Here is a 14754-nt window from a genome sequence, read left to right as displayed (position 1 = left end):
TTAAAACCACATTATTATGGTACTTATTGTCCATCATTTGGAAAATTCCGTAGTGTTGCCTGAGGCTGAAAGAAAACGGAAATGGCATAAAATGAAATGTGAAGATGCACGTACACACACATACAGACTTTACCGGCATCGAACTGTGTCTTCACAATTCGACTTGACCATAACCCTCAAAGATACTATAAAGCACACTTACTGGCTAATATCAGTCCGTTAGATGTTTACAGTGCAGACAGAAGACGAATCACATTTTATTTACCATCATACCGGTTATTGTGGAATGAGAATTTAGGGGACTGCAGAGAGAGTTGTGGGAAGGTGAGAGGAAGAGGGAAGCTGTTTAAAATTCAGAACAGGTAGGAACGAGGCTCCAGGAGGGTAGTGGAACAGCATGCATGCACACACACACACACACACACACACACACACACACACACACACACACACACACACACACACACAGACATAGACACAGATGTGAGACATGGGGAGAGAGAAAAGAGGCAACCCATATGCAGAAAATACTGTTGCAATTTGGACTCTGAAGCTAAGTTGAGGAAGGTTAAGAGGTGACCTCGACTATGTACACATGTCGGCTCATTTGCACTCGCATGGAGTTATACTGTATATATATATATAATGTATTAAACTATTCAAAAGCGAGGGAAAATTACACAGAATAATTCAAGAAGAAAGAGGCAAATAAAGAAAGATAGACAAAGGTGGAGCTGTGGGAAGCAATTAGTTTGTCATACTTTTATCAAATCCAGAATATGCTCCTGTCCCATTTAACCATCACCCTCTGCCTCCATTTCTAGTAGTGAAACCTATCTCACCATCATCCAATGCAAAATCAATACAACATGATTGAGCAGATAAAGCAAAAAAAATGGGGGCAGTCGTAGAATCACTGACTGGAAAGCCTCAAGGGACGACAAAGTTGCTGTTTGGAAAAACAAAACCCTCAAAGGGGGGGAGGAATGAATGTGAGGGGAAGATGCAGCCTGGCATTGTGTGTTTACCGTCTGTGTGGAAGAGTGCACAGACTGAGTGTTACCGAAAGAGCTCAGGCAACTGAGGAACAGATGAGACTGTATAAACACACGTGACCCTGCTAGCACTGTCAGCTGTCCCAGTTACCGGCCTGGGCCATGTGTGTGTGCATGCACATGCGTGTATGGTGGGTAAAGACTCATGTTCCAGATGCACAGCTTGTTGGCCACATGCAAACACACACACACACACACACACACACACACACACACACACACACACACAGGAAAGCTTCCATACAGTCTAGAGGACGAGCATAAATCATATTCCCCGCTACATTTCTGTTGATTTCTGTGTTGCTCAATGTGAGCGCCTGAGGCCAAAAGCGACACGTGCTGACTCCAAAACTCAGGTCCTCACTAACTCACACAGCAACATACCACACAGTTTTGGTTTGCTCTTGCAAACAGCCAGTAAAGAATACGATAGTACAAAGAAACTTAAAGGTGCAATACACGTGATTCAGAGCATAACTATAGCAGCAAGCAACTATTTGCTATGTAGAGATATAGAGAAGTAAAGTCTATCTGAGCACAGAACAAAGTCGCTCTCCCTCCGTGTGTGTTGTAATCCGAGCTTCTCCTTGGTTTGTTGACTTAGGGCATGCTAGTGCATGTTAGTGCACGTGAGCGTGCACTAACTAGCCCAAGGCCGCTGCTCTGCACTGCTCACAGTAACAGCTGATGACGCCGTCCCAAACGATGAGGTCATCATGGAAGCACCACCCTCCGGTTCCTCCACAGGTGAACACTGTTAGCTCTGTCAGCACTTCTGCCGTACTTTGCACTGTTAGGACTGTTAGCACTGTTAGCTGCGAGCCGCGGGCTCAGCCGCAACCCCGTTGAGAGTTGAGAGCCGTAGAGAGGCAATAGAAATGCTCCGTATACTGCGACTGTCCATAAGTAGATCAGGTTATTAAATACAAAGCTACTGAGTGAGCACCAAAGCAAATTCAAGCTGTAATCAATCCAGGTTTGGGAGCACGCACAGTGACAGATTTGGAAACGTCAGCCAAGTCTTAAGCTCAACACCCTGATTTTTCAACATGTGCTCTCATAATTTTCTCTTTCAGTTTTGGCAACGATTTTATCTTTTAAATGGTGGTGTAATGGTCTCATGATTGGATTTGACTTTGCTCTCAGTTTGAGATGGTTTGCAAAGGATGGCAACTTCCAGAACTGAAAGTGTGCAACAGGATACCCGAGCAAACGAAGCCCTGCCTCTTTAATTCTTGCCACATTTCTCTTGCAGACAACACTCAATTATGTCCCTGCTTATTCTCAGAACTTGCTCTGTGCTTATAAATCTGGCGCTGTGCTCACTCAAATCTTGACTTGAAGACTGATTTCCATTACAATTAGTTTCATGCCCTTTCAATTGTTTTGCTATTAATGAACTTCCACATACAAGCATTAATGTTTAGTCTCATTTGATTGTTTTTTTTCCTCCTCCTATTGTTTGGCTCTTTTCGCCTCAACCTCAATTTTGCATCAATAAGTATTTTTGCCAAGCTATTACTAAATAAGAATTTGTTCTAAGCTGCCTTGCCTGATTAAAACAGATCAACATGCACACACTAAATGATAGAAAGCTGGATATTGAATGAGGGGTGATGCTGGATGAAAATATACCCACTAACATCTCCTTTTTCTGCCTTTTCCTATTTTTCCTCCCACCCAGTCATTTAGTCTCTCCCGTTTATCTCACTGTTGTCTATAGCCTCTTTCACCTATCCCCTCTCATTTAGACGACTGCTCTAATCTGCATTTGCTGGCTCCGATGGACACTGATCGGGCGCTGCTCTCCTTTTCACTACACACGCACACTCTTCCATTATTCGGCTTCGCTCTACTGTAAATCACAGCCCTCTGCTAAACATGGCTCTCCGTCCGTCTGTCTGTCTCTCTTCCTCTCACTTCTTTTAACCATTTTGCTTTCACTCCCTCCGTCTGCTTCTCATTCCCATGCCTCCGATCCCTCCAGATGTCCCCCCCCCCCCCTGCTGCACTCTGTCCTTCATTGGTCTACACCTGCTCCGTTTGCTCACCTCGCACACTCCCCTATCGTCTGCTCGCTCACAAATAGCCGCGAGGTCACGAGCGTCTTAGATCTCCATCCAGCTTCATGGGTCACATGCGAGTAAACCTGGCTGGGAGAGCAGCTGCTGCCCAATTTGCTCATTTGAGACAATCAATGGAAATAAAACGGGGAGACGGCAATACATCCAAGAGATTACACCGACACGCACACGCACACGCACACACACACACACACACACACACACACAGTCCTGCTAATTGTTGGCTATTAGTCTGCAAGTCTGGGATTGCATGTCTTATTAAATACAGAATTTCAAATGAGCTTCGTTAAATAAGAAAGTACTCCCCTTTTAATGAAGCTAATTTATATGGAAATTACACATAATACTGACGATTCAGCGAGAGATTTATCCTCGTTGGATGAAGGGGAGGAATTAAAGAAAAAAAGAGTGGGATAGTGATTTACCCCCCCCCCCCCCCTCCTCCTCCTCCTCCTCCTCCTCCTGAGCTGGTCACTGCTGTTGGACTCTTTCTGCAAGTTTGCTTTTAAAGCACACCCTCAGTGGGTTCAGGTCATGTATGTTTGGGTTGGGGATACAGCCATCTAGTGTGCGCGTGTGTGTGTGTGTGTGTGAACTCCTGTCCTTGTGCTGACCCTGCAGCGCTCCAGCCCTCCTCTCTGGTTCCCACTGATCCATCATGCTGTCTGATTGCCCAGAGAAAACCCATTACTCTGAAACAACACAACACATTAGCAGTGAGCTGCAGGTGTCTCTCCTCTGTGTTGTGCTCATACCTCACCATCCATGGATGCAGATGTCATGTTTACGGCTACCGGTCAAATTGCACAACAGTGGAGCCGGAGGTCTGACAAAAAAACACTCCCATATTTGAATAAACACACAGTGCAACCCGCCAGTTGCGTCATTTGGTTGGTTGACTTCATGCTAAAGTCTGTTAAAGAGTGTTGGGCTACATACTGTGTGATAAGACAATGTTTCTGTCTTTCTCACTCTGACTAGTGATTTATTAATGCAGGTCTGCATGCAGCTATGCCCCTGCAGACTGCTTCTGTCCCTCAGGCAAAAAGCTCAGCGTTGCCCCCTGGTGGTAATTAGCCAAGAAGTACGTTTTGGCCAATATTTGCTCATGTCCCCTGACACCATGCTCCAATGAATAGAATAAATGAAACATGTTTAAAATCTAGCAGGTCTCTATCTTTAAGTGAAAAAGGTGGAAAGGTGTAATGAGCAGGAGGTGAGAGAGAGAAGCCTCAAGAACAATAACTGGTGCGCATCCCCTGCTTTGTCAATGACATTTTAACGGCTGGAGTGGATAATTATCTACAGCTCTCACAATTTACTGTGCACTTTGACTCTGCAATGTTTTCACATTCATTTTGTATTTGTTGTTTTTTTACATGGAGTTTCCATGGAGACAGTTCTTAACCTGTGGGCAGTATGTTTGAAAAGAAAACACACGCACACACACGTTCAAGTTTGTGTACTGAATAAAAGCTTTATTAAAAAAAAACAGTGATGAAGAAAAATGATCAGAACTCACGAGAATTTGCATAAATATATACCATCAGAGCAGTTTAGAGACAACATATTTAAAAAGGAAATATATCGCAACATCTATAAACAAGCAGCAAAATAAAAGCAAATCAAGGACGATGCAGAGTGAATACAACAGTCTTTGTGGGTTTTTTCCTCTTTAAAGTGATCTCATGGTCATAAGCATTACAGATTGTTGCCACCTAGAGGTTGCTCATACAGTTAAATCATTGCAGTCTATTTTTTGTTTTTGTTTTCAACAATTACAAAATGCACACGTTTGAAAATCGAGCAACTCTTAAATTTGTAATTCATTGAGATTCAATGCAGAAACAGCCCAAGTGAGCAGTGTTATGGTGCTCTGACATAATGCATATTATGCCAAAAATAAAAGTGCATTCCTCTGGGATTATACAGGCTGTTGTGTCTCGAAGCGAGGGCGCCGTGAACGGCAGGGCGGCTCACGTTGCAGAGCCTAAAAACGTCCGCTGGTTATTCTACAGTGTGACATCTGACGACCGAGAAAAAGAAGTTTCGTTCTGTATCCACAAAACCACCTGCAGGACTGGAACAAATAAAAACACTTGACTTTTGCTCCTCCGATTATATATTCAAACTGACGCGTGGATGACTGGCGTCGGTGTGACGGAGTACCTCACGATCAGAAAACAGGTAGCTGTGAACGCTGCAGAGCACACCCGCAGCTTAGTGTTGTACAATTGAGTTCACTTTGCTCCAATAAGGCCATGAAGTCAAATAAACCATTAGGCTTAAGAGATGATTACACTCATACCACGATGTATATCCACGCTAACTGTTCAGCAAGCTTCATTCTTATATATATAAAAAAAAAAACATATCAATATGGATGCAAAACAAATATTCACACGTGTGTACTGAACAACAGGTTCCGCTCTATAAAAATAGCTTAAAAATCTGACACATATTTTAGTACAGTGTAGGGTTGAATCCATTTTCTTTTCTTCTTCTTACTCTTTTACATCTGAGACAGTTTAATAACAGGCGGGTACATACGTCCTCTGCTCCTCCTTCCCTCCTATGACACTGCCATACACAGACATTCGGACTTTAAAGACCACCAAAGTCCCAAGAAGGAGCGCTAAAAGGGAGCAAAAGAAACCTTCGTCTCATCCCTGCTCTGGACTAAGACTCCAGCTGTCTGCAGACAGGTAGTCTTTTCTGCACAGAGCTTCACATGCACAGTGGATTAGTAGTGGAGCAGGTCTCCAGGTCCAGGAGAGGAGAGAGCGTGGCCAACAGTACTACACGTGTGCTCCGTACAGCAACGTCAGGATCATTGAAAAGGTGAAGCAGGAAGGACAGAACGGAGAATCACAGAATAAAAAGGGGCAGAGACACTGAACACATCAGCATTTAGTAACCGATAACCTGTAAAACACACACACACACACACACGAATCCACAACTCGAGTGTATCGCACACAGAAGCGTGTCGAAGTGAACTAAAAGGACGCGATAGTGAAATACAATAAACGGGGCAGGAGTCAGTGAACAGATTGTAACATTTCATGCTCTGCACACAGGCGATAATTATTTTATGAGACAAGCAATAAACATCGTTGTCATCACCATCATCATCATCATTCACGCCCAGTTAAGTCACATACACAGTAGGCAGACAATACTGCACACACACACACACACACACACACACACACACACACACACACACACACACAAGAGTAAGTGCACAGGTATACAAACACATCCCTCACACACGCACCTCCCATTGCACCATGGGATGTAACTTATAGTTTAAGTGGTGGATAGCTTGTCCCCTGATACCCGAGAGTAAAAAAAAAAAAAAGTGAACAGAGAAGGCGAACAGAACGCAACACAAGCAGAACGAGTGACACACGGACATTATAAGGACACTTGAAGAAAGATTGTATTGTTTGGATTAACTAAACGCAGTTGCTATGTACCGCTGTGTTTGCTGGTTATAGCTCGTCAAAGCATAGAAAATAATAACTTTCTGTCGTATATATGGCAAAAATAAATAACTCAAACCGCTCGCAGCAGTTGTAAAAAGGCCACTGAATGTGTGTGTGTGTGTGTGTGTGTGTGTGTGTGTGTGTGTGTGTGTGTGTGTGTGTGTGTGAGAGAGACGCAAACTCAACAGCACAGCTAGCCACTAGCCGTAAAGTCTTTCACCGTGACCCATCATGCATTGACATCACCATACAAAAGACTGAACCACAGCCTCAAAACACAGTTTCTTGCTCATGTTTCCAATCATGCCTTGAGAGAGATTTCCCTGTATGCATACATACACACAGTACAGCATCACAGGTTACAGTGCAGCTTCCTCCTGGTGAGTCCAGCCCCTGTTCACAGGGTGAGTCCTAAACTACCAGGCTCATGATAAAAGCAAAAAAAATTAAAAAGCGCCTCAATCCTGTAACGTGTTGGATTTCAAAGGCAGAGGCGGTCAAATAATGGCAGTAAATCATCTAGGAGTGGAGTACATGCTTCAGTTTTCTACGCCAAATACCTAAACAGCAGAGATGTTCCTCGAGAGCAGTTCATTTAGGATCTTTTCCTGACAACAGCAGAACGGTGAAGTGCTGTCTTGGGACTTGAGCCAGTGGCCTGTTCTACGGAGTTTTACTGACTAAGGCCCAAAGTTAAAATGACACCCTGTACAGTTAATCTGTGCATTAACACTTTATATTACATCGCCCTGAAGTCAAAAAATCGCTTTGCAAGTTACGGTGACGTTAACTGATTCAATGTCAAATTAGTGAACTTTAAAAGTACCCGGCGAGTGATTGTAGTTTTACACGAAAGGACACTTTGAAGTCTCTCTTGTTAAAGCATCAAACCCAGCTCTGTCCCACCAACGTCCCATCTACAAAGAACCCCAACGAGTAATAAACACTTCTAGCAGACAGAAACACTGGACTTTCTTTCTTCAAAAAGGAGTTTCAACCTCAAAAAGGGACAGTTGTAAGGTTTCTTAGTGCGCTTAAACATTTGTTTTGGAGAGCAAGTAGACAAAATTGAAGTTGTGTAAAGACATAATAGTCAGAACTCCCTCACTCAGTTATATTTTCTCCGCCCCCAACTCTCCCGTCTCTATGAAGCTTTGGCTTTTCTCGCCCGTGGTGATGTTTTATCCTCGGACTTCACAACCCCGTTGGCAGCACCTCCTGACAAGACAAGCGATTAGAAACATTCCTGATGAGAGCAATTTCAGATGCAAACGTTCCAACAATGAGAAATATGATTTTTAGAAGAAAGAACTGAAACACAGGATCACATTCTGTCTATTTTTGATTGAGGTTCCTGAACACTCACCCCTTGTAGGTTCCCTTTTGTGGGGCTTGCTCTTTGGGCTGACCGCCTTCTTCTTGGAGGCCTGGTTCTGGCTGTGCTCCCTCCACTTTTTCAACTGGAAGTTAATGAATTTCCACATCATCCAGGCCTGTGTCAGGCAGATAGCGGCCAGACAAGTCATCCTGAGGGAGGGGGAAAGACACGCTTTAATTAAGAACCACAAAAGTTAAAGCGGTTTAACAGGAAAACAAAACTTGACTCCACTGGGCTGTTTTTAAAGTTAAATGTTTGCTGTGAATCAGACTTTAAGGGCTCTTCCTGTTGATTGGACATCTGGACTTGCCTTATGGTGAGCACATTGAAGTTGCCTTCAGCGAGGGAAAAGCCCTGGTTTTCTGTACGAGGCAGCCCGAAGCCAAACGTCAGAACGGAGAGGGTGAGGGTGAGGAGGCGGGCGATGACAAAAAGGAGCGCCCACAGAGTAAAACTGTAAGAAAAAAAAAAAAAAAGGGTTGAACTCGAATAGACGAGTATTCGATCTCAGGAGCCGGATTCAACTGCCAGTCTCACAGTGGAAAGTAAGGATCATTCTACACACACACACACACACACACACACACACACACACACACACACACACACACACACACACACACACACACACACACACACACACACACACACACACACACACACACACACACACACACACACACTGTCCACTATTCTGAAACAACAGCTATGCGATAGTAATAAAGCTTAAACAGAGGTGGATCAATGTGCAAGATCAGTCGACTACAGGGCAAGACTTGTCCAATCAGATTCAACTATGTAAATTCTTGGTCGGGGACAGGTGGTCAGGTTGTTCAGATCAGGAACGGACTAAATACTAAATGCTAACTGGAAGAAAAACACAAAAGGACAACTTGTTTGTTAGATGACTGAAAGCAGTACCCTTTCTGCTTGTTCTCATCACTGAAGTAGAAGAGGCGTGAAGCGTGGAACAGGAGCTCCACCAGGTAGTGAGGGACCAGCAACACCAGGCCCAGTCGGTGGAGGCTGAGCAGAGAGATAGAGAGAGAGAGACAGACAGACAGACAGACAGAGTACAACTGTGAACATGAGGACCGAGAGGAGACAACACTGAACTCTATCGGCTGCTCTTCTTACAGAACATAAAATAAAACACTTTCATATCAGCTCCCCGCATTACATTTATTTCAGATCAATAGTCTTAAAAGGAAATGAGATCAGCAAAAGGAAGAGACTCCATTTCAGATGAGAGAAGTTCTATGTGAAAATAAAAACACTGGTCTGCCTCACAGGTCAGAATACAATAAGACACTTCACGGTTCTTTAATTCTCCAAGGAGAGGAAAAGTCCGCTGGCCTGGCTTTGAGTTTTAAGAAGATCTTTGTGAGGTTGAGTGAGGACAATGAAGGAGAGTCAAATACTGAGCAACTACTCCATCACGAAGAAAAATCACTCCATAAACGTACCGATACTGTGTCGTATCAGGTACGAAGTCTGAGTTAGTAAATCACATAATGATGGACTACTTTTTTTTTTTTTACACACTAACACTGCTTCAGCCGTTTCATCTGGCACTTGGTTTTAAACATTCTCAGGATAAATTAGATTTTATCCAGAATATGCTTCTGTATTTCATCCTCAGAGAAAAATGTATGATATTCACTTACTTTAAGACGTAGGCACCAGTGATGTGGACAACGTAAAGGCAAATGTAATAGAGCTGACGGGGGATGTCCTCCTGTGGAAATGAAACAAAGGAAGAGAGCTTGTGTTAGAAACAGCGGCAGCATCAGTAATTTGCTGGCTAGTTTGCTGTAAAAAAATATCTGAATGAGAAAGTATTAATGTCGTCTCTTAGTGTTTTTAAAGTTTGGACTGTGTCCTGTAGATTTTATTTACTGTGTAGTGAAACAACGACTTTCTTTAAAGCATGTAACCCTTAAAAACACAGCCATCATACATTTTCTATGCAAATTAATATATAAATACACACATGAATACATTTCAACAAAACACATCCATTATCCAACAAACCTCAAATCAAAGTGCTTTTTCGTGTCTCTCTTGCTTGTGTGTAAGCACTGCAACAGAGGCGTGATTGTTTTAAGGCAGCGTCTCACAAACTTTCGGTCTGAGGAGCCACTTTTTAAAAAGTGACAAACCATCACGACACTCAATTTCACAAAAAACACAATGTCATCTATAAAATGGGGAGAAGAGCACATTTACATTCTGCATCTTATGTGACCCTTACCTTCCGTACTTTTTGAAAGTACAGCTCAGGAAGTGCATGGAGCCAATAGGCAATTTGGCAAACGTAGAAGAACTTGACCTGAAAACTAGACAGAGGACAGAATGTGCAGCGGTGAACGAGAGAGAGAGAGAGAGAGCCTGGCTGTTATTTCGGCTTGTACAGAAGTTCCATCATATTAATACACAATAGATAATGTTGAGCACAGTGCACAGCTCTGCTACCTCTATTTAAAATACAGCGAGTTTGACTCAAGACACTTAAAGCCCAGGACAATTTCTTACAGTGACGCAACCGTGCACATCTTTTCTCTATTAATATACACTTGACATGTTAATAATTTACTTGTTTTAACATACTCTTATTTGTTTGTTTACCATATTTAATTGTCAATTTTCAGATTTTCTATTTCTTAATTATGTCTTAAACTGATCTCTTATTGAAATAAGACATTAAGCTTTTACTGTGAAATAAAAAATGTGATAGAAGATAATAAGATGAATCCTAACAATCACAAAACAAGTGAAAAAATAGTGCTTTGTGTATTTTAAAAGAAGGGCTTAAAACTGTTAAAGCTCAACATACCTTAAAATTGGAATGATGTGTTTGTGATGTGCAGGAGTCTCTACTTACACCATGTGAGTGTGTGGGTAACCCTCCCAGAGGAAAGTAGGATTTGTTGCAAAGTCCTCCTGTCAGAGAAAAGGAGACATTAGACGGAGCCTAATGCATGCTGGGACAGTGTGTCTCCGTGACCCCCGACCCCTCGTACCGCCGTTAGGATGCTGCAGCCCCAGATGAAGGAGAACAGGTAGAACGCCGCCAGCTGTCCGGACTCGTTGAACTTGCTGTGTTTGGTTTTGGACAGGTGCAACCTTCTGTTCATTTTCTGAAATCAGAGGGGACATTAAGTTCCTTCTTCCATTTTGAAAAGCATGAGTCACTTTTTTTAGTAACTCATATCTCATTTCTTTAATATTAGCACATGAATTTACTGGATTTGTGGAGAAGAGCAGGTGAAGCATACAACACTGCCTGTTACCGAGTTATATCTGTCACAGATCTAAAAAAATATTTTGTGCCCCGTCTCTTGAACCGTAAGCAGATTTAGGAACAGATCTCTTAAAGGACCAGTACGTAGGATTTAGAAGCAGAGAGCATTGAGGTTGCAGATGGAAACCAACTGAACGACCCTTCCTCTCATCCCTCCCTTTACAAGTGTGGCGGAGAACTACGGTGGCCCTGAGGTAACGTAAAAACACAAAAGGCCCTCGCTCTTGGATTGTTCCTAAACATGGTGGTGCAACATGGGTGAGTCCGTGAAGAGGACCCGCTCAATATGTAGATATGAGGCGCTCATTGTAACGAAAACACAATGAGAACATACACTAATGAAAACAAACTAAAGCGGCCTATATAAATCCCCCAGAATCACACACACACTGGTCCTTTAATAGACAGTATAAACTAATATTACAGCAAGTAAAGCCTGTTTCAATACTCACGCTATTGTTTTAAGACTGTATCCTTTAAAAGAAATACATCTTTAAAAAAGAATCCTTGTTGGATTTGGTCCATAAAAGGTTTTTTTATTTTTGGAATATAAATATATAAAAATACTTCTCCTCCATTAATGCTATCCCACAGAGAGCTGACATCAAACACAACAGATGTCAGGAGAGACATGAACATCTTCTTCAGCTATGATTTAGTGCCCATGCAGCGAAGGACCAGAACATAGAAAAGGCATCAGGTGTTATTTGATGCTTTTTAAATGAAATACTAGACGGGCACATCTGACAGTGTGCAAGCTGAGAAAATGAAGGCGTGGAGAGTCTTCAACACAGTTCCCGTTTCCCTCACGTCGTGTTTAAACACAAAAGTAAAAGAAAAAGAAGATTGAAACGATGTGCCGCTGTGTGCAAACAGCAAACCGTGTGAGCCGATATGAGGAGTTCGGATGCCGATGTACTCACGTCGAGAATATATTCTTGTATCAAGGCGTGAAGGATGACCGCGATAAGAAGGTAGAAAAACACAGTGGCCACATCTTTGGGACCATACTGGTAAAGGTTCACCGGATCACTTTTCTCATCTGCAACAAAAAGAGAAACAACAAAGTCAAGTGCCGAGCATTTCTTTGGAAACTCAGACGCAGGGGAAGAAATGCAGTTAAGTTGAGTCATCTTAAGAAATCTGATATTATAATTGAACCCATTAACCTCCACTCACCGAGAACTTGCGTCACGTTGTACTGGACTGTGATGAACATGATGGCAAACTTGGCTGTGACCTGGAACACAGAGAAAGAAACAGGATCAATGGGCTGATTCTGGATGTATTTTGTAATAAAGCACTGTAATAAACGTGTGTAATCGTCTTGGATTTGTCCCATGATAGGGAAACCTACTCTCAGGTCCTTTTTTGACATACTCCTCATTTCATGCACACACTGTATGTAATAAGTAAAGGCTGCTTGCTGGGGGTTTTCGGTGGGGACGGGTAGGTATATTGTTTCATTCAAAGTCAGCTGGTCTGTGCAGCCAAAGGGCTGCTGGTCAAATGTGTAGCATCACTATAGAGGCCACATGCATGTATTGATCTCTTATGGAGGCAATGCATTAGCTGACTGGTAAAAAAGGACCTGTTCGCTGTGCCAGTGGGGGCCTCCTCGCCATCTTCTTTGGCGATCAGTGAGACACATGAGAAGGGAGAGAGACACGCTCGCGCCCTGCCCCTGGAGTGCTGGCTGTCATGTCAGCTAACGATAGCTAGCAGCAGCTAACATCACTCGAGCTAAACAACAAGCCCCCCCCCAAAAAAAACAACCCAATCCCACAGTACCTCGAACATCAGACCGAGGAGGATAATCATGGCCAAACACGACACCATGTCGGCGTGGTTCTGGATCACAAACTCGTGGCTGAGCACCGGAGGGCTCTTGTTCTTCTTGCGGAACCCCATGGCTCACACCGACGCGGCTCTCGACTTCTCTGGTTCCGGGGCTGCCCTCCCCACCACCCCTTGTCACTGAGTCTTCGCGCTAGCTTAGCTAACTAGCTAGCTGCACGAGCCTGCACGTCTCAACGGTTGGCTGTTCGCCAGATCGCGCACAGTGACCCGCTTTGCTCGTGTGTTTTAAAAGCGGTCATGAAGATGCGTCGCATCAGAACCAAACACTTACAGCACAACACCCACTTTTCTTTTCTCCCCCCGCCCACCCTCCCACCACTGCCTGGTAAAGTCAGATGACAGGCCCCTCCCATAATGAAACTCCATTCATTAACCGCCCAGTGACGTAGAAGGAGAGCCCGGGCTCGTGGTGCATTCAGGGACTCCACGTAAGTCCGCGTTTCCTAAATTAAAAACAAAAGAGTTAGATGTCGTTATAACAGTTTTAGTGATGCATATAACACGATATCATCTGAAATTATAGGTCTGTTTCGAAATCGTATTATATGTAAATACTACAATTATTCTTTCTGTATATATACTATTGCAATACAACAACTATTCTGTCTGTATATATAATATTTTAGTTATTGTGGATTTTTTACTTTTTTACTTATTTAATATTCTTGACTGTTGTATTACTTATTTATAATACTTGTTTTGATCTTGTTTTTTTTTTACTATGTCTCTTGTTTGCACTATCCACTTTTCTGCTGTAATCCAGTAAATGTCCCCGCTGTGGGACTAATGAAGGATTATTTTTTTATTGTACATCAGATTCTACATGTGTGTCATAATGTGATTATTTGAAAATGTATTTAAGAAGTCACGCCACTAAAGTGGATGAAACGATACCTCAAAAAAGGTTTACCTCTTATGCATTTGTTGTGTGTGTATGTGTTCCAATGATTTTCTCAAAGGACTCACTTAGATCTATCATCACATTTAATACAAACTGCTTGCAAAATACAAAAGCCCTGCAATTCATACAGTAGCTGTTGTGACTCTGAAGACTATCACAAAACTGTGTCCTGTGCTGTATCCTTGGAAAATGTTGATGCCAGTATTTGTGGTGGTATTTGTATAGTGTTGTATTTTAAATGGTATCGTATACAATATCTACTACTACTTTGCTACTGAGCTGTAATTATAGATTAAATTATGTTTAGCTGGTGTATTACCATTTTTTGCTACTTTACACTCCACTATATTGTTATTTTTACTCCACTACATGTATCTGACATATACCTTACAAGTTACTTTTTGAACTAAAGAAATATAATCAACATTATTAATTGCTATATAATTAACTGCTCAAAGGTATACAACTGAGTTACAATGAGTTACTCCTGGATCAATAGGACTAATAATCCAATAATATAACGTATTATAAGAATTAAAGGGTTCAATGTGCATAATAAGTCATTTTACTTTTGATACATTAAACAAACTGCTGATAATAACTTTGCACTTTTGTACTCGGGTGAGATTTTGCATGCAGCACAGGAGGAGCTGGGGATCGAACCTCCAACTCATGTTTAAG

General features: G+C 42.5%; 1 protein-coding gene across 1 annotated transcript; it reads right to left on the bottom strand.

Moving 5' to 3' along the window:
• Positions 1 to 4596: 4596 nt before the first annotated feature.
• LOC306713236 (translocating chain-associated membrane protein 1-like 1) lies at positions 4597 to 13331 on the bottom strand. Its single transcript, XM_079182884.1, has 11 exons — positions 13104 to 13331; positions 12492 to 12552; positions 12236 to 12354; positions 11032 to 11148; positions 10893 to 10951; positions 10263 to 10347; positions 9676 to 9746; positions 8930 to 9034; positions 8319 to 8462; positions 7997 to 8157; positions 4597 to 7848 (listed from the first exon to the last, which is right to left on the bottom strand). The coding sequence occupies exons 1-11, from the start codon at positions 13221 to 13223 to the stop codon at positions 7775 to 7777; spliced, it is 1116 nt and encodes a 371-aa protein (XP_079039010.1). The 5' UTR covers positions 13224 to 13331; the 3' UTR covers positions 4597 to 7774.
• Between the last annotated feature and the right edge of the window lie 1423 nt (positions 13332 to 14754).

This window comes from Pholis gunnellus, assembly GCF_910591455.1.
Source record: "Pholis gunnellus genome assembly, chromosome: 2".
Classification (NCBI taxonomy): Eukaryota; Metazoa; Chordata; class Actinopteri; order Perciformes; family Pholidae; genus Pholis; species Pholis gunnellus.
Note: the sequence above shows the minus strand (reverse complement) of the source record. Positions and strands in the feature narration are given on the sequence as shown.

What these genes read in the sequence shown, in the direction of transcription:
- LOC306713236 (XM_079182884.1), bottom strand. Translation starts at nt 13,223, where the DNA reads ATGGGGTTCCGCAAGAAGAACAAGAGCCCTCCGGTGCTCAGCCACGAG. An exon ending in TCCTCGGTCTGATGTTCGAG is followed by an intron (nt 12,553 to 13,103) that starts GTACTGTGGGAT and finishes TCTGTGTTCCAG; the next exon opens with GTCACAGCCAAGTTTGCCAT. An exon ending in ACTTTCAAAAAGTACGGAAG is followed by an intron (nt 9,747 to 10,262) that starts GTAAGGGTCACA and finishes TCATTTCCACAG; the next exon opens with GAGGACATCCCCCGTCAGCT.